Below are 23,062 nucleotides of genomic sequence, written 5' to 3'. Positions count from 1 at the left end.
AGATCAAAACTATGAACATTAAAATGACAACAAACTCACAACTATCAACAACAGAACCTAAAAATTAAAATAAAATAAAATACAAACTAAGCAAACAACCAGAATAGAAACAGAATCATAGATATAGAGATCATTTGGAGTGTTATGAACTAGGAGGGGGAAGCGGAAGAAATGGGGAAATGGTGCAGGGATTAAGAAGCATAACTGGTTGGTACAAAATAGGGGAGAATAAAGAATAATATAGCAAAGTGTGAAGCCAAAGAACTTATATGCACAACCCATGGACATGAACTAAGGGAGGGTGGGTGTGCTGGAGAGAATGGGAGTGGCGGAGGGGAGCAAAGGGAAAAGAGATTGGGACAACCATAACAGCATAATCAATAAAATAACTTTAAAAATAAAAGAAAATAAAAATAAAAGAAGAAGACAACCCACCAAATGGGAGAACACATTTGCCGATACATCTGATAAAGGGTTAATATCAAAAATTTATAAAGAACTTACAAAACTCAACACTAAATAAACAATCCAACTAAAAATTGGGGAGAAACAAGATGGCGGAGGAGTAAGTGGAAGCTACACTAACTTCCTCCCAGAACTAGTCTGGATTTACAACGCAATTTTGGAGAAATCATCTGGAATAACCAACCGAACACCAGCCGGAGAGAAGTCTTATAACCACGGAGAGACAGAAAAGGCCGCTACATCACAACGCGACCGGTAGGGAGTGCAGAGACGGAGAAGGGCTGGCTGGGCTCACACGGGTGGCAGCTGAAGGGACTGAGAAACAGATCAGCAGCCGAGGATTCCCCCTGAGAAGGGCAGGGTCTAAACCCCCAGCTGAGCTTCCCAGCCTACAGCAACAGAGTGGAAAGTAAGATAGTATCCAGCTGAGAAAAGCGAAAAGCCACAGGGTTCCTTGCTAGCCGGAGAGAAACAGCTGGAGAAAAAGAGCTCTTAAGCGGATCGCATACAAAAATATTTTGGCCCCCACTTACCCTGGGCTCAAGCGGAGGAAAGGCAGAGAGGACTGGAGATGCCTGGGTAGAGTTTGGTGTGGTGGCTTTGAGGGGAGAGCTGGGGAAGCGGCCGGCCGGGTCCCAGTGCTGACTCATCCCCACACTGCAGGCAGACCATTCCCGGCCAAGTGGAGTCAGCCTGAGGGGAAGCAAAGGCCCTGCCTACAGGAATTAAGGTGCCACACCCTCAGTCCTTAAACCTGATGGCTGATCACAGACTGAATAGATTAACAATTAAAGAAGACAGACAAAGGCAGTAGATCCCTGAAAGTCTCCAACAGGCTGCCTAGGCCCAGACTGGTACAGGATCTGATGCCACCAGGGGCAAATCCAGGAAGTGCAGATCATTCTAAGAAGCACCAACAAACAATAGGAGTCACAAAAATGGGGAGACAGAGAAACAACCCCCCATCGAAAGAAAAGGCAGAGTCCCCAGAAAGAGTGCTAAATGAAATAGAGGGGAGCCAACTATCAGATATGGAATTGAAAGCATGTATTATGGAGAAGCTCAACGAGCTCAGTGGAAACTACAAAGAACTCCAGAAAAACTACAGTGAACTCCAGAAGAACTATAAGGAACTTACTGAGAATTATACCAGCATCAAAAAGGACATGGAAGCTATCAATAAGAGCCAGGAGGAAATGAAGAATACGATCTCTGAATTGAAGAACACAGTAGAAGGAATTAAAAACAGGCTAGAGGAAGCAGAAAATCGGATCAGTGAGCTGGAGGACAATGTAGACAAAAACTCACAGACAGTGCAACAAAATGAAAAAAGGCTGAACAAGACTGAAGAGGCTCTAAGACAGCTGCAGGACAACATGAAACGTAATAATATCCGTATCATAGGAATTCCAGAAGGAGAAGAAGAAGAGCAAGGGATAGAAAACCTCTTTGAAAAACTGATGACAGAAAACTTCCCTAACATGAAGAGAGAAAGTATCATGCAAGTCCAGGAAGCACAGAGGGTCCCAATGAAGATGAACCCCAACAGGCCCACTTCAAGACACATCATAATTTAAATGCCAACATTCAAAGACAAAGAGAGAATCCTAAAAGCAGCAAGAGAGAAACAACTAATGACATACAAGGGAGCTCCAATAAGACTATCATCAGATTTCTCAGCAGAAACACTACAAGCCAGAAGGGAATGGCAAAATATATTCCAAGTAATGAAAAACAAAGGCCTACAACCAAGAATACTCTACCCAGCAAGGCTCTCATTCAAAATGGAAGGTGAAATAAGGAGTTTCCAAGACAAAAGAAGGCTAAAAGAATACACCAAACCAGTATTGCAAGAGATGCTAAAGGGTCTGCTTTAAGAAGATGAAGAAACAGAGAGAGACAGAGAGGAACACGAGTACAAAGGGGGGAAATGACAATGAATAAGTACTGAAAGAAAGAAGGAACTTCTACCATTTGCAACAACGTGATTGGAACTAGAGAGAATTATGCTTAGCAAAATAAGCCAGGCAACAAAAGAAAATTATCTTATGCTATCACCTGTTAAAGGAAACTAATGAACAACACAAACAAATGAGCAAAATTGAACCAGAGGTATGTAAACAAGGAATAAACTAACAATAACAAAGGGGGAGATGGGAGGGAGAGAAGTGGTAAGAAGGAGAAGGGTCTAGTCAAAGAACATGTATAAATGACCCATGGGCATGGACAGCTGGGTGGGGACTGAATGTGGGAGAAGGGAGGGACAGGGTGCAGAGAAGCAAGAGGGGGAAAAAAGTGAGACAACTGTAATGGAAAAACAAACAAACAAAAATTTTTAGTGGGGGGAAAAATAAAAATATAAAGAATAGAAATGCAAGTTCAGTGAATATTAGAAGGACAAGGATTTTCCTTCACACTGTATATATTTTCTCCCTATCTGATCCCTCCAGAATTTGGCATTCTAAAGAAGTAAGTAATGACCTAAGTTTCTTTGCATAAAACTAATAAGACCAGTTGTTAATAACAATTTATTTGACTAAGACTTTGACTGGAATGTCATGCCTAAAGGAGACATGCTTGGGCTTTGGTTGTTACCAAAAAGCCCTGAGCAACTGGGACTGACTTTCAAAGGTAATAAAAGTCCACGAGATAAAAGGCCTGGTACCTTGGACGGATGAGCAGTCCATAGCAATCTTTCCAGGGAAGGAACGAAGGTTGTTTCCCTGAAAGATGGCTAGAAGGGACCTTAAGGCACAATGGAAAACCAGGAGGACCTAGAAAAGACAGGTGTGTACAGACAAGGCTGAATGCCAGGTATGTGGCTCAGCTTCTGTGCCCTGAAGGGCAGACTGAAGGTCACCCTAAATGTTCCTTGCGTAAGTTCCAGCAAAACAGAACTAAAGATCATAAGTGATCATTTGCTGCTCTTGTTGTGTTTATGCAAATGAACAGGATAAATTAAAAATGAACTTAATGCAGTCCCTTTAATGACAAGGAGGGTAATCTTAGGGAGAAAAATCAAGATTCAAGGAAGATCACAATGCCCAGTGGTAGACTATAAAGTAGTGCAGCTAACCGTCTTTAAAGTTTCTTTTCATTTAAAATTTGTTTTCATTTGAAAGTTAAACTATGTCTGTGGCATTATCAAGGATGTTTAATTTACAGGCAAGAAGAATGTCAAATGCCTTGCAACTGGATGTCTTTCCGATAAGACAGTCCTACAGAGCTATAAACTTGTGTGTGGGTTATGTTACATAAATTAACATGTGTTTTCTGTTTTCAAAGGGCATAAGCCTACGATCTCATTACCTGAGTGATTGTCTGTACGTATAGGCCTCACTTAATCCTGTCTGCATTGCTGCCTCCTGAGACTCAATGGTTTGGCTGAACTAAGTGGCTGGGTTGGTGAAGAACGGGGTGGTCTGTGGGCTTCACTTTAAAACTGGTTTCTCTTTTCTATCCTAATGGCTTGGACAGAAAGAGCCCAGAGGCCTGAGAGGAGGGAAACCTAAAATATTTCCCTCAGTCCAAACTAAGTATAATGGGCAAAAGGGTTTTGGACAGGTGAGATGTACCTGGTATACCTTCCTCTAAAGAAGCCCTTCTTTTCCCTAATGTGGGACATTGAAAAATTAATACCTGTCTTTTGTCATCTAGTGGTTACGGATTGAATGATGTCCTTTAACCCTGTTGCCCCCAGAATACAACAAGGATGCCAGCCTGTTAAACCAAGCATGCCATTGTCCAGAGACAGCCAACCAACCTGGAGTCTGCACGATCCTTCCCCTTGTGGGAAGGCCACCCTCCCCTCCACACCCCCACTCTTATTAGGGATTTCTTGACCCAAGGGTAGGTAGGACGACAACCATGTGCAGCTTGAAGCAGCTAGAGGAACTCGATACCTTCGTCCATTGTCATTTATAAGATTGTAAAGGGTCTTAAGTCTGAGAGGGAGGGATTGTTATTTTTTATTGTTAAAATATTTAACTAATTAATTAATTATTTTTTTAAAAAAAGAATATATGAAAGGGTGAGCCATGGGCATGGACTTGGGGAGGGGATTGTCAGGGAAGGGGAGTGCTGGGCGGAGGGGAGCAAAGGGGAAAAAATTGGAACTATTGTAACAATATAATCAATAAAATATACTTAAAAAAAAAAATTGGGCAAAGGATCTGAATAGACACTTCTCCAAAGAGGACATACAGATGGCCAACAGACATATGAAAAGATGCTCAACATCACTAATCATCAGAGAAATGTAAATTAAAACCACAATGAGATATCATCTCATACCTGTCGGAACCACTATCATCAAAAAAATCAACAAACAAGTGCAGGTGAGGATGTGGGGAAAGAAGCACCCTAGTGTGCTGCTGGTGGGGATGAAGATTAGTGCAGCCACTGTGCAAAGCAGTATGGAGATACCTCAAAAAATTAAAAATGGGGTGGGGGTGGGGGGCACAAAAAAAAAAATTAAAAATGGATCTGCCTTTTAACCCAATAATCCCACTTCTAGGAATACATCCAGAGAGACCAAAACACTAATTCAAAAGAACATAAGCACCCCTATGTTTATTGCAGCATCACTTACAATTGCCAAGATACGGAAGCAGCCCAAGTGTCCATCAGTAGATGAGTGGGTAGAACAACTGTGGGACATTTACACAATGGAATACTACTCAGCCGTAAAAAAGAAAGTTTTACCCTTTGCAACAACATGGATGGACCTGGAGAACACTATGTGAAGTGAAATAAGTCAGGCAGAGAAAGACAAATACCATATGATTTCACTCATACATGGAATTTAATTAACATACTGAACTAATAAGCAAAATAGACTCATAGACGGAGAGCAGGACAACATCAAAGGTGGGGGGTGCTGAGAGGAGAGGGATGGAGCAAAAAGGAAAAAAGACTCATGGACATGGACAACAGTGTGGTGAGTGCAGGGGCTGGGGTATATAGGGAACTAAATGGTAATGGAAGAAATACAAAACCAAGTAATTTTAAACAGTAGTGACAAAAGTGAGAAAGTTGTTATAACCTGATTGGGTTGAGAACTTCTAATATAGAGTGACAGACTAGAAGGGTATTAAAAAGTCCCTTCCAGTCCTAAAATTCTGAGATTCATTAGTTCAAATCTATATTGAATTCCTAAAGCTCTGCAACAGCTTGAGATTATCAATTAGCATTTGCTTAAGTACCTGCTGAGGTTCTTTTCAATACTCAGTCTCACAAAGAGGAAGTTTAACTTACATACAGGAGAAATACAGAAAAGGCACAGCAAAACTGCAAAAACTGAAACTAAAAATATTAATGGGGGGTTTCCAAAGTTTAAAAACCTTTTTTTAAATGGAGACAGTGAGCAAAAGAAATAATTTGATTTCTTGTCCCAAATTCAACCAGATCACTCAATAGTCAAACAAAAAGGCTTTCAATATCATATCACCGAACAAGAAATACTCTGGCTATAAGAATAAAGAGGAAGGAATGTATTCACAAGGCTCTTGAAGGAGTAAACATGGTCCACAGGTATACAATGTTTCTATCAACTGTACAGTCAAAAGCAATGCCCAAATTAATGCCCCCACTCTGCAATCCCATTACTTGTTCTCCTTTGATCACTTTGACAAGCTAATTCAAATTTATGGCAATAAAACTTCATTAAAAAAAAAAATCAAACAGACAAAAGAACATTAGACTTGGAGTAATGTCCTTGTACAAAAGCTCTTCTTAATGATCAATAAAATGATAAACATTATAAGACAGATCATTTGCTAAAGAACTCCAAAAGCCAACAGAAATCAAAGAAATAAAAATCTAAACAAGATGTTTTGTCCACCAAAATTAGCTGCCTTTTTGTGGATTTTTTAAAAGTAAAGATACCACTACCTAGAGTTGGCACGCTCATACAGTGCTGGTGAACAAAGTACTACAATCTTAAAGGGCTATGTATTTAATGGTTTTTATCTCCCATATTTTATGATGCTTTGATATCACGGGGCCCTGCTGGCCAGCAAGAGTGCCCCTCCCAGGGCTAGCTAATTCCTAGAGATACTAAACTCACCCAGGAACACAGCTATCATATACAAACCAGCCAATCCCAAATCCATACTCCAACCACCTCTTTTATCTAACTCTCACACACCAAGTCCACATTTTCCCTGCCCAAAGTAACCCCAGTAACTAGAGATGATCCCTATAGACCAGAGCCCAGCAACATTATTCAAACTATATAATCCTAAATTTGCTCAAATTATTGCCCCATCTATTCCTTCCTGTGGAGACCAAAATAAAGGCTCCAGGCCATGCTCTCCCTGAATTCCTTCCACCTCCTAGCTAACCCTGGTGCTTCCTGGTGTGGCCCTGCATGGTACAACATGCCCACTACTCTTGGGGACTGCAAGTAACAAACTCTTCTTCCAAAGGCAGGTGTCTCTGCGTCTGTCACCTAACTATATCTGACTAAAACAAATTCACTGCATATTTCAAGAGAGATGATTATGTGATAATCAAAAGCAAAAGCCTTAAACTTTTGTATACTTTTTAACCAAGTCAATCTCACTGCCAAGAATTTATCCTAAAAAAGTAATCACGGATATGCATAAAGATTTAATTGCAAGAATTTTGACCGTAGTTATTAAAGTTCCAGAAACAAACCAATATCTAACAACTTAAAATGACATAAACAATTATGAAATATGAAAGAGAACTAATTTTATCAAATCTGTAAGGAATATTTCCTATAGCATTTAAACTGTCCTCAACATAGTAAAAGATGGATGTTTCCCAATTTATTTTTACCAGGCCAATATGATCAAGATACCAAAACCCAAGGTAGTAACAAAATGAAAAACTATAGGCCAATTTCACTTACAAATATAATGGCAAAAAATGTTTTAAACATTAGTAAATCAAATCCAGCCACATACTAGAACAATCCATCACAACCAAGTTGAATTTATCCCATTTATACAAAATCTCTCCAACATTAGAAAGCCCATTAATATAGCCAATTTATTAAGCAAACCGAAAGAACTAAAATAATCTCAATTACAAAGGGAGGAAAAAAGTAAAGCAATTAAAGAGGTAATAGTGCCCCAGCCTGGTAGTTCAATTGTTAGAGCATCATCTGGATATGCTAAGGTTGCAGGTTTGATCCCAGGTCAGGGTACATATTAAGAAACATACTTCCGGCCAAGATGGAAGCCTAGACTGACACGCTCTGTCTCCCTCCACAACTGAGAAGGACTACCACTACTGCAAAATCAGAAATAACCAGAAGTTCCAGAAAATAAAGCTACATGGAAGTCCAATGTATGAAGTTATAAACAAGTGGTGCTCGTCCGGATGGGTAGGAGGGGCGAACCCAGGGTGGAGAGGTCAAGGTGTGCTGGTGGCGGCAGCTGCAGCGACAAGCAGCAAGACTGCAGTAAGCACAGACACCCGTATTTAAGGGGAGGCGAGAAACACCTGAGGAGCACCCCTGGCTACAGACCAAACCCGTCAGCTCGCAATTCTAATGCTGGGGAAGGCAGACCCCCATTGCCTCGGACTGTGAGGCCCAGAGGGCGTGGGGATGGAGGAGGCAGCTCCTGGTCTCTCAGCGGAGAGTGAACAGCAGGAATCCATCTTCGACCCCCGCCCCCACACAACGCACCACAGCCTGGTGAGAAGGGTCGCAGGGCAGTGATGAGTGCACGGGGCTCCGCCCACTACAGCGTAGGAGGTTTGACAAGAAGGAAAGGTAAATGACACCTGTCAGGATGGCAGGGATAATGGTAGAGATCCCAATCACGCAGCTGACCAGACAGCAAATACATGAGTTAACGGACGAACGGATAAATAATCTTTCTGAGGGTCAGTTCAGAGCTATAGTTTATAAGACAGCTCACAGAACTAACAGCAGGACTTAATCTAGACAGGGAAAGAATGAAGGCCAGTCCTGCTGGAGTGGATGAAAACACATGTGAGACAAGTGGTGAGGGAATGAAAACCAGGGATCAAATCAACAAATTGGAACATAGGGAAGGAACAAAGAGTCAGCCAGTGCAGAAAGAGGACACAAAAAGTGAAGGAAATAAGGAGAACCTCAGAAACCTCTAGGACAACTATAAGCGAGGGAACATCTGAATTATAGGGTTGCCAGAAGGTGAAGAAGAACTAGAAATTGAAAAATTATGTGAAAAAATAATGAAGCAGAACTTCCCTAACTTGGGGGAAGGAAATAGACTTACAGGTCCAAGAAGCACAGAGTTCCAAATAAACTGGACCCAGGGAGAACCATACCAAGACATATTATAATCAAAATGTCAAAAATTAAAGAGAGAATCCTAAAAGCAGCAAGAGAGAAGAAGAGAATTACGTACAAAGGGGTCCCAATTAGACTATCAGCTGATTTCTCAAAGGAGACTCTGCAGGCAAGAAGGGACTGGCAAGAAATAGTCAAAGTAATGAAAATCAAAAACCCACAGCCATAATTACTCTATCCAGAGAAGCTGTCATTCAGAATAGAAGGGCAGAGAAAGTGCTTCCAGGACAAGGTAAAACTGAAGGAGTTCATTAGATCCAAACCACTGTTATAGGAAATGTTAAAGGGACTTGTTTAGAAGGAGGATCAAAACTATGAACATTAAAATGAAAACTGTATCACAACAACCAACAACAGAAGCTAGGGAATCGAAACAAAGGCAAACTAAGTAGGCAACGAGCATGGAAAAAGAATTATAGGTATGGGGAACATTTTGGGGGGAGGTCAGCGGGGAGGAGGAATGGGGGAAAGGGAGGGACACAGTACAGAAATTAAGAAGCATAGTAGGAGGGAGTGGAGGAGACAGGAAGATGTTGAGAAGAACTATATGCACAACCAACGGGCATGGACTAAGGAGGGGGGACAACTGGAGGGAGGGGGGTCACTGGGTGGAGGGGAGCAGAGGGAAAAGAAACTGGGACAACTGTAACAGCATAATCAATAAAACATAATAAAAAAAAAGAATCAACCAATTAATGCATAAATAAGTGGAACAACAAATTGTTGTCTCTCTTCCCCCCAGCGCCCAAATCAATAAATAAATGTTCTTTTAATTTCATTCTATTAAAAAAAAGAAGAGGAAATAGTTATGAGAAACAGAGTGTCCAATATTAACATGATCCATGTGCCTAAAGTAGAGAACACAACAAATAAAACTTAAAAAAAGATTTTTAAAAAGAGAAAATACTAGAAGATTTAAAGAAATAAATACTCCCAGAAGAAAACCAGAACTAAATTTTCAAGACAGAGATAATATAGGTGTGAGCAAATGGGCCCACAGAGGCGGAAAGTAGAAAACAGAAGAAACATGGACCTTGGACATCCTTAAGCAGTTAAACCAGCCTTGGACTGTTTTACTTCTGAACTTGTTATACACACAAAAACTAAACCCTTATGTTTAAGACACTAGGGGCTGGGTTTTCAATTGTTCTGAGACAGAAATATTCCTGCCTGATTCAAAATAAATCAAAATATAAATGTATCAAAATATCAAATTTTAAATATACATAACCTTTGAAACAACTGATAAGGATTCACTGAGTGAAATATTTGTACAAATATTTAGAGAGATAAATATCAGAATTTTACTAGTTATTTGTAACAGGAAAAAAATTTTAATTTATTTACAAAGAATTTTTTAAATATATTACAGGATCCATACAATGGAATACTATCAGTCATTAAAAATTACATTTATAATTTAATAATATATCATGAACAGCTTTTCATTTAATTGGGAACAGCATCCTATAAAAGTATTATAATTTTTATGGAATTTTAAGAGACTGTTTTTTATTTTTTTATTTTATTTTTTAAGAGATTGTTTTTTATATATTTTAATACTCATGTGAAAACTCTGGAAAGATAATACACAAAATGTTACTAAAAATTATCTTTGTGTGACCGTTTTATTCTTTACGCTTTCCTGCATTTTTTGAGTTGTTTGCAATAGGCAGTATAAATTTTACCTAAAATTATAAAATTATTATTTGCAGAAAGAAAATGAATAACTTAAATACAAGATGTGGGAGACCTAACTTGACAAATGGCTCAAATAGAAACAACTTAAGAATTGGCCCTCCCCTGACTGGTGTAGCTCAGTTAGATTGAGCATCAGCCTGCAAACCAAAGGGTCGCCTGTTCAACTCCCAGTCAGAGCACATGCCTGGGTACCGGACCAGGTCCCCAGTTGGCAGCGTGTGACAGGCAACCACACAGTGATGTTTCTCTCCCTCTCTTTCTCCCTCCCTTCCCCTCTCTCTAAAAATAAATAAAATCTTTTTTTAAATAGCCAACTATTTTTTAAACACTAAAAATAAGTGAACATCTAATTGATATCTAAAAGTATCAAAGCATTGTTAAGTTTATTCAAATAAAATCTTAAGACTTCTCTGTATCATAAATTACCAAAAAGTCAAAATAAGACAAAGGACAAACTTGGAAAATATTGGTAACAAATAAAAGACAAAGACCCATATCTATGAAATAAACACATTATTTACAAATTAGTAAGAAGATGCTCAAGGAAGAGGCAATGTGCAAAGAAAGAAAACAAATGGCCAATATATTTTTAAAGGCCAATCATACTAAATATGCAACTTAAAACAGCAATCAGATATCATTTTTTGCCTATGATACTGACAAGAAAATTTTACATCTATACTTAATGTTAACAAGGGTAAGATGACACTAACAGATATCAGCACTAATAGAAGATATGTAAACTAAAACTAGATTTCTGGAAAGCAATTTGGCAATATAGATATCAAAACCTCACACTTTTTAAATCCAGAGCTCTCTAGGAAATAATCAAAAATGACATCAAAGATTAATAGACAAGGAGACTCCTATAGTGTCCTTAATTATTAATAGCAAGATTGTACAAATAACCAAATAGCCAGTAATACAAAAATAATTGTTATAATACATTCCTATGATTAAATTACAGACTTAAAACTAATGTTTTTTGAAAAATAACTCACACTAGGAAATTTCACATCATAATTAAAATAAAAATAGGAGAATACAAAATCACACCTGCAAACGAGCCACTACTTTAATTTTTTATTTGTAGATCTAAAACATAACCAGAAAAACACTAAAAGGATGGATGGAATTATAGATAAATCCAGTTTTTGTACATTTTCTTTGCACTTTATGATCAAATAAGAAACTTAGGGTTTTAATTTTGCCATTTTTTTAATGATCTGAGAGTTTACTTAACTGAAACTAACCTGAGAGAGAGTTGGGTGAAATGACAATAGTCATGGGAACCTGGATCCTGGGCAAGTTACTAAACTTCTCAGTTGTGAAACAGAAATACCACCCTTAAAGAATTTGGAGGATACAATAATAATTAATGCATTTCAAGTGCCATAAGGCACTTTTCTGGTACAGACATTTGTTAAAGATACATGTTCGCCTGCCCCAACTGGTATGACTCAGTGGATTGAGTGCCAGTCTGTGAACCAAAAGGTCACTGGTTCAATGGTTCAATTCCCAGTCAGGGCACATGCCTGGGTTGCAGGCCAGGTTCCTGGTTGGGGCGTGCAAGAGGCAACCCACTGATGCTTCTCTCTCACATCGATATTTCTCTTCCTCTTTCTCCCTCCCTTCCCCTCTCACTGAAAATAAATAAAATCTTTAAAAAAATTCAAGATACACATTCTCGCTAATTTATAACCTGAAACAATGAGGGTTTTGTTTGTTTGTTTTTTGCGCAGGGTAGGGCATAGTTTAAGAAAGATGGGCAGACTTAATGTGGTCATTCCAAATTTCATCTGAATACATACATACCTAAGAATAGCTAAGGAAAACCAGAAAATGAATGGTTCCTGGCTCTTTAAAATATTAAAACATTAGAAAGTAGAAAGTAACAATAATTTTAACTATGTAATATGACACCAGAATAGATAAATCAATTGAACAAAATACTGCGGAAAAGTGAACTCAAGCATTCTGGATTTCTGACACGTAATAAATGGTGGCATTTCAAAATCAATGGGGAAAAATGGATAAATCACTACATGGTGCAGGAACATCTGGCTAGCCATTTGAAAATAGTCAAAGCTGGATTCTTATTTCAATCCTTGTATCAAAATAAATTCCCAAGTGATTAAATATTTAAAAGTAAATACTAGATGATAACACAAAGAATAAGAATTAAACCTGGAAGCTATAAAGGAAAAAACTGATAAATCACATAAAAATTAAAATATTTTCATATGTCAAACTATCTCAAAATTTAAAAACTGGGAGAAATTTTTCTACACTTGCTACACACATGAAAAAGAGATCAACATCCCCACAAGCAAGGAGCTTTCATTAACTTTTGTTAAGAGTTATAAGCCCTTTTATACCCTAATGCTCAGCCTGTAAATTGTTAAACCTTTTTGAAAGAGAACTTGGCATTTTCCATTAATTTTTTTTTTAAGATTTTATTTATTTTTAGATAGAGGGAAAGGGATGGAGAAAGAGAGGGAGAGAAACATGAATGTGCGGTTGCCTCTCACATGCCCCCAACCAGGGACCTGGCCTGCAACCCAGGCATGTGCCCTGACTGTGAATTGAACCAGGGACTCTTTGGTTTGCAGACTGGCACTGAATCCACTGAGCCACACCAGCCAGGGCTGTCATTAATTTTTTTAATGTGCATATTCTTTGGCTCAGTAATTCCAGTTCAAGAAATTTATCCCATAAAAACACATAAGTGGGCAAAGATATATACAAGGATAGTAACTGCAGCATTACTGCAATGGCACAAATATTCATCAACGGGGCCTGACTTAAAAATTACAGAACATTTATATTACGCAGCCACAAAAATGATCAATTTCAAAAATGATGCATAATCTATGTCAAAAAGAAAGTTAATAAAAGAAAGCTTGAGAACATCATGTGTAGCATGATTCCACTTTCAAATCACCAGAATACACATTTTTAAAAAACTGTAAAAAGCCCTGACCAGCATGACACAGTTGGCTGTGCACCATCCCACAGAGCGAAAGGTCATTGTTCAGTTACGGATCAGGGCACATGCCTAGGTTGTGGGCCCAGTTTCTGGTTGGGGCTTGTGCAAGAGGCAACCAATTGATGTTTCTCTCCCTTTCTGTCTCCCTCCCTTCCACTCTCTAAAAATAAATAAAATATTTTTAAAAATAAAAATAAAAACTGGAAAAATATTTAATAGGCCTTTAACAGTGTTTATCTCTGAGGGATCAGCTGATAAGCTTACATGGACTTTTCCTGTCATATTGTGTAATTTACAAGTTGTTTTACCGTAAGCATTTATTATTTTTGATGCAAAAGAAATTTTAATTAAGAAAGTTTAAAACACATAGCATGAAAGAATAGATAAATACAATACATCAATGGGACAGAATAGAGAGCCCAGAAACAGATCTGTACAAATACAGTCAAAAGATCTATGACAAAGAAGAAAAAGGCAATTTAATAGAAAAAAGATAGTCTTTTCAACAAATGACAGTGCTGGAACAGCTGGACATCCACATGCCAAAGGAGGGGGGCTCTAGATACAGACCTTACACCCTTCACAAAAATTAACTCAAATTGAGTCATAGACCTAAATGTAAAATGCAAAACTGCAAAACTCCAAGATAAAAATATAGTAGAAAATTTAGATGGCCTTGAGTATGGCAATGACTTTTTTTAGAATCCATGAAAGAAGTGGTAAGTAGGGTTTCATTAAAATTAAAATTTCTGCTCTGCAAAAAATACTGTTAAAGGAATAAGAAGACAAGCCACAGACTTGGAGAAAATACTTGCAAAAGATATATCTGATAAAAGACTGTTAATCCAAAATATATAAACAACTCTTAAAAATAAACAATAAGGAAAGGAACAACCTGATTAAAAGATGAGGCAAAAATTCTGACAAGACATCTCACAGAAGAAGATACACAGATGACAAACAAGCATATGCAAAGATGCTTAACATCATCTATCACTAGGAAATTGCAAATTAAAACAATGAGATACACCCGGAGCAGTGTGGCTCAGTTGGTTGTGCATTGTCCCACAAAGCATAAGGTCACTGGTTTGATTTCCAGTCAGGGCACATGCCTGGGTTGTGGGTTTGGTCCCAGGTCGGGGCATGTGCAAGAGGCACAGATCTCTGTTTCCCTCTCACTTTGATGTGCCTCCCTCCCTTCCACGCTCTCGAAAACTAAATAAAACCTTTTTTTTTTAATGAGGTACTACTACACACCTTCTAGAATGGCTAAAGTCCAAAACAAACACCACCAAATGCTGATAAAGAAGTATGACAACAGGAATTCTCATTCCTTGCTGGTGGGAATGCAAAATGGTACAGCCACTTTAACATATCTCACCATATGATCCAGCAATCACACTTCAGGTATTTACCCAAATGAACTGAAAACTTAACATCCACACACAAAAACTCTGTTATTTTAAAGCTTTATTCATAATTGCCAAAACTTAGAGGCAACCATGATGTCCTTCAAAACAAATGGATAAACTGGTACATCCATACAATGGAATATTAGTGAGTGCTAAAAATAAATGAGCTACCAAGCCACCAAAAGACATTAAGGAACCTTAAATGCACAATACTAAGTGAAAGAAGCCAACCTGAAAGACTACATACTGTTTGATTCCAACTATATGACACTCTGGAAAAGGCAAAACTATGGAGACAATAAAAAGATCAGTGGTTAGGATTTAGGGGAAAAGAAGGATGAATAAGTGGAACAAAGGGGATTTTTAGGGCAGTGAAACTATTCTATATGATACTACAATGGTCAGTGGGTACATGTCATGGTGCACTTGTCCAAACCCATAAAATGAACAACACCAAGCGTGAACCCTAATGTAAATGATGGACTCAGGGTGATAATGATGTGTAGGTTCACGAACTGTAACAAATGTACCACACGGGTGTGCAATGTGGATGGTGAGAGTCTTGCAGGGGTAGGGGGTAAAAGAAACTATACTTTCTGTTCAATTTTGCTGTGAATCTAAAACTGATCTAAAAAATAGCCTATTAACTTTTTTGTAACTGTATCTGTATACCCAGTGCCTAGCACAGTGCCTTACAGTAAATGCTAAAAAAAAAATACACAGCACAGTGCAAGGCATATAGCTAGCTACTCAATAAATCACAGTTGTCATTTTATTTAAAACTAATATGATACAATTAATTAAAACAAATTGAGAGAATGTTAGCCTACATTAAAAAGTTGAGGATCTTCATCAAGAAGAGTATTTTTGTTGTTCTTTGCATAAGTCACATCAATTTTTTTTATCTGCTCGCCAATTTTAAGTGAACCTTCTTAAGAACACTAGCAAACTGCAAGGTATCAGAAGACTTGGTCAGCCCAGCAGAGGAAGCCAAGGAGAATGGGGAGGGTATAGAGTAGCCTCATATGAGAAACTGCTGAGATGGAGGAAGCTCTTTAAATATCTGAAGACCTTTTGTGTGCAAGTGAAAATAGCCTAATTCTAATTCATTCAAGAGGCCAGAATCAAGGTGTAGAAGTTGCAGGGGACTGATCTGGGCCCAACAAAATTAGGAATTTCCTAATACAGTAACCACAGAAAGTGAAAGTGTTCTAGAAAGACCAGATTTTCATCCCAGCTCCAGGCCCACTTACTCAGAAACACTTCCTGGCCTCCCTAAATGCATCAAACTCTACAATTACAGGCATTCACAGCACTGTGTACCTCTCCCAGTTGCTCAGGAAAAAACCTTTGAGTGATCCTTGTATGCACCCTATATCTAGTACAAATCCTGTTGGCCATACCTTCAGAATGTAACCTCCACCAATATACCCTTGGTCCAAGCTTCATCATTTTTTTCCTGGTTTAATTCTTCCCTTGCCTCCCTTTACTCTATTGCCAATTTAGCGGCCAGAGTGATTTTTTTAAAACATCAGATCACATCACCCCTCTATTCAAAACCTTTTCAATGGGTCCCCATAGTGAAAGCCAATATTTAATTTTTGGCTACAATGTAGGGCCCAACAACATCTGCTCCTACCCCACTTAACCTGTCACCTCATATCCTACTACTCTCCTCTCCCTTCCCCTCCCCGCTTCCATAACTTCATTCCAGCCACAATGGCCTCCATATCATTCCTAAATATACAATCCTTCTTTAGGCTGTTGCAAAAACTGATCCCTCTGTCTGGAACACTCTTCCTCTAGATACCCTTGTAGCTAAGTCCTCTATCTCCTTCAAATCTTTGCTCAAATGTCATCTTGTCTATAAGACTACTTTAACCACTCTACTTAAAACCAGCCTATCCTTCCTTTTACCCTGCTCCGTTTTTTTTCCCATAGCATTTATCACCTAACAATCCATATCATTTGCTTATTTTTGTTGTTTAATATCTGTTTCTCCCACACAAGGGCAGGGTTATTTATTATCTGTGTTGTCCACTAATGTATTCCAAATGCCTGGAAGTATGCCTGGCAAGTAGTACACACTTATATTTGTGGAATAGTTTTATATATTTGGTGGGTTTATCTAATCAATGGCTATCTGATTAACTACCTAGAAATGGGAACTGGGTTTAGTTTTGTTGGTTATTGCATTTTCAAGAGCCCAGCATAGGGCTTGCCATAGACTAGACACAGAAACATTTGTTAATTGAAGAATATCATTTTTTAACCCATCAGAAGATACAAATTTGAAACAACTGACATTATCCAGGGCTTGTAAGAGTACAGTAGTCCCTCTCTATATCGTGGTTCACTTATCACGGCCTCACTGTATCGCGGGATTTTTTAAAATATTATATTTATTTATCGTGGATTTTTCGCTATATCGCGGTACTGTATACGTATGTTGTTAAAGTTACATAGGTTTAAGTGTAGAATATGTTTAAGAACATAAGTAGAGTTTATAAAAGTGTGGAAAAGGTTAATAAGGGAGTGGGAAAGGTTAATAAGGAACTGGGAATGGTATATAAGCATACGGGAAGGGTTTTTATAAAGCCTTAAAATATATATAAATACTAAAATAAATGTAAGGTTCCTACTTGGCGGATTTTCACCTATCGCAGAGGGTGGTCTAGAACGTAATACCCGTCATAAGTGAGGGAATACTGTATATTGAACCAGCAGAGAGAACTCATTGGGCATGTCTGATTAAACAGTACTTGGAGAGATAAGAGTCTAAATATTAAGTCTTGAAACTTTGCTTCATATATGAGGAAATTGAGACATAGTGTAAAGTAATGTAAACTAATTGGTTTCCTTACAAAGATAGGTATGCTCCCTGGCTGAGTAGCTAAGTTGCTTAGAGCATTGTCCCAAAACACCAAGGTTGTGGGTTCGATCCCTGGTCAGGACATGTACAAGAATCAACCAATGAATGCACAAATAAGTGAGACAACAAAAATTGATGTTTCTTCCTCTCTCTTTCTCCCTTCTCTCTCTCTAAAATCAGTAAAATCAGTGCAGGAATACTGTATAGAAGAGATCCACCCTCTCATATACTATTGGAGGTGTATAAATTGATACTTTTTGTGTGAGTAAACTAGCAATAGCTATTAAAATTTAAAACACTCAAAGCTTACGCCTTTTAATTCAGTATTCTTATAGAAGAGTACCCGAAAAGTATGTGAAAGTGTATCTGTTCCAGCACTGCTTATAAAATAATGAAAAAAAAATCTACAGCAATCTACTTGTCCATCAACAGAGAAATAGGCAAATAAACTATGCATGGTACATGCATGTGATGAAATACTCTGTAACAAGAATGAGGTAGATCTGTAACACTGACCTGAAAAGTAGTCCATGATCTAGTAAACAGACCAGAGGGCCCTGACATCAGATGACCTGGATGTGAATCTTGGCTCCCCCCATTTCCTAGCTATATAACTCCAGACACTTCTAACTTCACTGGGCTTCAGTTTCTTCATTAATAAAATAAGGACAATAATAATATTACAATAGTACCCACCTTACTAACACAAAGATTTCCTGAAATAATGCGTGCAGTGCTCATAGCACATTACCTAGCCACAGAACCACGTACAAATGTATAATAATTATAGTTAACATTTATTATTTTTTAGCTAATATAGATGAAGTGAAATAGACAAGTTGCAGACCTATGTATGTAAACAAGTAATCTTCAACCGGTGTAGCACAAAAAATTTTTAAATATGCAATCAATACCTGTCTGTTTAGTCAGGGGCACTGACCTCTTTTTCCCTTTGATTCTCAAATTAAAAACTGGCATCAGCCACCCAGTGTGAATCAAAATTATGTCTTTTATTTTCAGATCAGCAAAAAGTACATTTTTTTGGTGTGCTGCAGAATTTTAGTAATAAGTTTATGTGTGCCATGAGATGGAAATTGCTGATGTAAACCATGTCCATTTCAGGACAGGGAGAAAAGGTAGAATGTCTGTGTAACTACAGAAAAAGCCAAGAGGGACTGAAATCTTAATAGTGGTTAACCTCTGGGAGATGGAAGACACACTTCTTAATATACATACTTTTTAGAAGACTGTCTTTAAATAAAAGTAAAATCAGACCAAATGCTTTAGTTTTTAAATATTAAAAATTTGAAGATTTTTAGCATTTATATAATCATTGAATTCTCAAGGTAAAACAGAATAATCAGCTGAAATTTGTTTAGCTATTAAAATTACCTTTTCCTTTTTTAAAAATTTATCCTCACCCAAAGACATGCTCATTAATTTTAGAGAGGGAGGAAGGGAAGAAGAAAAAAGAAACATAGATGTGAGAAACATCGATAGGATGCATCTGTACAAGCTCTAACCAAGGACCAAACCCGCTACCTAGGCAGGTGCCCTGACCGGAATTGAACTTGAGACCCTTCAGTTTACGGAATGGTGCCCAACCAACAATTACCTTTCAATCAATCAATATTTCTCTTTCTTTCTCCCTCCCTTAACCCTCTCTAAAATTAATAAGGGTACATGCCTGGGTTGTGGGCCAGGCCCCCAGTTGGGGGCATGCAAGAGGCAACAAATAGATGTTTCTCTCACACATTGATGTTTCTCTCCCTCTCTTTCTCCCTTCCTTCCCATCTCTCTAGAAATAAAATCTTTTTTAAAAAATTAAAAAGCCTTTCTGAAAAGTTTACAAAATAAGAAATCAGAAAATAAAAATAAATTATTACATTTCGCCTGTCAATTACACACAAATCAATTCTTTTCTTAACCTACCACATCTCCATGAAAAGACATGCCCTAAAAAAAAATAAATAAAGTCAAGGCATGGGGGAATGGGTGAAAAGAGGGTAGGAATTAAGATGTACAAACTGCCAGAGAGAAAAAGTCACAGGGATGTGAAGTGCACACAGGGAAGACAGTCAGTAACATTGTAACAACTATGTGTAGTGTCACGTGGGAACTAGACTCACCAGGGTGGCCACTTTGTAAGCCATATAAATGTCTAATCACTATGTTGCACAACTGGAACTAATATAATATTGTATATCAACTGTAATTGAAAAAATTTGAAAACAAAACAATGTAAACATAAAAGACAACGGGCTTTCAAAATGAAATAAAAGCAAAAGTAAACTAAGCAGTTATCTTTTATTGTCAGTTTGACTAAAAGAATGCTGCAACCTTTTTTTTAATCATCAGGGCTAGGAAATTCTAGTGTGCTTAAAGCTAACGTTAAGAAGTGATCTAACCTGCCTTTTGTCATCTAGTGGTTATGGATTGAATGATGCCTTTTAAACCTGTTGCCAAATCTGCTGCCCCCAGAATACAACAAGGATGCCAGCCCGTTAAACCAAGCATGCTGTTGTCCGGGACAATCAACTGACCTGTAGTCTGCACGATCCTTCCCCATGTGGGAAGGCCACCCTCCCCTCCACACCCCCACTCTTATTAGGGATTTCTGGACCCAAGGGTAGGTAGGACAACGACCATGCCCAGCTTGAAGCAGCTAGAGGAGCATGAGACCTTCACCCATTGTCCTTTATAAGATTATAAAGGGTCTTAAGTCTGGGGGGGGGGGGGCTGCTTTTTTTTATTGTTATAAAAAAATCAATTAATTATTTTAAAAAAATATATAGAAAAGGGTGAAGCCAGAGAACTTGTATGCACGACCCATGGACATGAACTAAGGGGGGTGGGATTGCTGGGGGGAGGAGGGTACTGGGCGGAGGGAAGCAAAGGGGAAAAGATTGGAACTACTGTAATAACATAATCAATAAAATATACTTTTAAAAAAAAGTGATCTATATTACGTTCAGCTAAAGAGAAAAATCAAATCCCCAAGATGAACTTCTAAGAAGATACTGCCACAAAGTACTCATATCATATTCTCTATCCTTCTGTAAACAGTAGCTGTGGCTGCTCATTTACTACACTATTTGAAAATAAATACTGCAATCTATGCAAACTAAATCTCATCCTAGAATCACCAGATATGGAAAACAGGGAACAAAACTGTCCTAAGAATAGTAAGAATACAAAATTTCCTAAAGCTAATTTTCCTAGCCTCTTTCAAATGCTTAGTCACTTCTGCCTATTTACAAAGAAGACCATTTCACATCGTGAAAGAGGCAGGGAATTTTGATTCCAGACTGTCATGTCACCTGAGCTGCCCTAGAGTTTGTTTCCATGCAACTCAAGAGAGGGCAGCCACCAGCTGAGCAGACCTACCACTCCAGGTCAGAACCGGGAGTCGCTGGAGCGCTCTGTGTCCTGCCTCTGTCTGCGGTAACAAAGAGGGGTTTGTGGAAAATGCCCGTTTTCTTCCCTGACACCAAATGCAAAAGGTGAGAATTAAAATGTAGCCTGAAAACATGCCAGTTTCCGCTCTCCGAAAGCCAAACAGAAATGCCTCCCTTCTTTTCAACTGCAAGGGAAAGAGCGGGCAGATTCTTCTGCAACTCCAGGTGAGGGTACTGGTCATTCTCCTGCGGCAACGAGCAAAACCTAAAACTACAGGCTAAAAGGCTTCGAAGCATACTTCTAAGAAAGCAGCTAGCCTTTAAGATCTGATAACATTGTTTCAGGTTCCCCAAAAGCAAGAACAAAGAGTAAGGCTTTCATAAGAAGTTATTTTAAGAGACGCCCCTAGGCCACGTCAAGTTTTAGGTGCCTACTATGAGCCCAGCACTATATCCCAGCATTCCACAGGCACTAAAAGCAGCTTAGCACACACACTTATAGAAATACACCTGAAAGAACTTTCTCAACTAGATAGAGTAGGACCTTGCCAAAGATCAAGTACATTCTTTCCAAACATAACTCCTCCAGGTAGTTAAAAACCTGGAAGCTTCAACTGCTGAAGCTTCCCAGGTCATGAAGGACTCTGACAACCAACTTAGATCATTTAGAATGGGGCTATTTTTCCTTCCAAAAGAAAAAAAAAAAATGAAGCGCTATAAAAGGCACGTTTCCCCCACTTCAGTATTCTCAAACACCATTCCCTTCAACAACCCAAAATACTACTAACCACTTTACATACATACATGTTGCCATCTTTATAGATAAAATATGAATGCATGAATTAACTTCCTCGCACTAAGAATCCTCAAGTTCGGAGAGTCTAAGAAATGTGCCCAGAACTTATGAGCGAAGGATACAGGTCCTTAGACTCCCCAGGCCCCGGCACTCACCATGAAGTCACACTGACTCTCAAGAAACGCTACTGTTACTGACCTCAACTAGTTTTGTCACAAAACTGGGTGCAAAGCGCCCGGCTGGCAGGGTCTGGGCGAGGAGGAAGGGCACGCCACCACTGTATCTAACCAATGTTTTCTTTCTTCAACGAATACAGCACGTTCCCAATCGCTCTCGACCCCAGCGGTAGAACCACGTGCCAGTCCCACGGCTCTCCCACGGCAGCTCCCTCTCCACGCCCCGCAGCTCCTGCCAGGGCCCCCACAGCCTCCCCACACCCTGCCCTCCGCCTTCCACCAGCGCTGCGGCCGGCGCCTCCCGCCCCCTCCCCAGAGACAGCCGCCCGGGCCCCCGCGCCGCCCTCGCGCGCAGCCGGCGCCTGAAGCCGCACGCTCCCGCCTCAGCCTGGCGGGGTCACCCCAGGGGCCTGCGCGCACCCTTCCCGCTGAGCGGAGGTTCCACCGCGACACCGGCGCCGGGCAGGCCGCGCCCGCCCCGCCTGCCATGGTGGGCGCCTCACCGTCAGGCTGAGAAGCCGGGCCCGACTGCGCCATGGCCAGGCGGCGGGCCTCGGGGAGGGGAAGGACAGGGAAGCGGCGTCCCGGGCTCCCGCGGGCTCAGCTGGCGGAGGAGGCGTCGACCGAGACGCCGCCGCCGCCGCCCAGGGAGGAACCGCTAAGGCTGGAGCCGCCGGCGCCGCCACAGCCGCGGGCAGAGACGGACCCGAGCGCCGACCTCCGCCTCCTCATCCTGACAGCGGGAAATAAGCGGTGCGCAGGCGCGGGGGATGGGGCAGCACGTGACGTCGCCCTAAGGGGGCGGGGCTTCGCGGGGGCACGGGGAACCCGTAGGTGGGAGGCTCGGACGCCGCGGAGCTGGCTGCGGGAGCGACGGAGGAGGCAGAGCAAGGGAGGGAAGTGAGGGGCAGAGGGCAGGGAAGGGGAGCCCGCGGCGGGAAA

At 39.8% G+C, this 23,062-nt stretch overlaps 1 protein-coding gene across 1 annotated transcript in view; it reads right to left on the bottom strand.

The window, feature by feature from the left end:
• RABEP1 (rabaptin, RAB GTPase binding effector protein 1) overlaps positions 1-22,850 on the bottom strand; it is an 80,819-nt gene extending 57,969 nt beyond the window's left edge. Inside the window, exon 1 of the mRNA XM_090292723.1 lies at positions 22,624-22,850. Within this exon, the coding sequence (XP_090148849.1) occupies positions 22,624-22,657 (34 nt within the window). The 5' untranslated portion in view covers positions 22,658-22,850. The remainder of the gene's footprint in view (positions 1-22,623) is intronic.
• Between the last annotated feature and the right edge of the window lie 212 nt (positions 22,851-23,062).

This window comes from Furipterus horrens, unplaced genomic scaffold (genome assembly GCF_987537825.1).
Source record: "Furipterus horrens unplaced genomic scaffold, mFurHor1.1.pri manual_scaffold_11, whole genome shotgun sequence".
Taxonomy (NCBI): Eukaryota; Metazoa; Chordata; class Mammalia; order Chiroptera; family Furipteridae; genus Furipterus; species Furipterus horrens.
The sequence above is the reverse complement of the archived record's forward strand: the minus strand, read 5'-3'. Positions and strand labels throughout refer to the sequence as shown.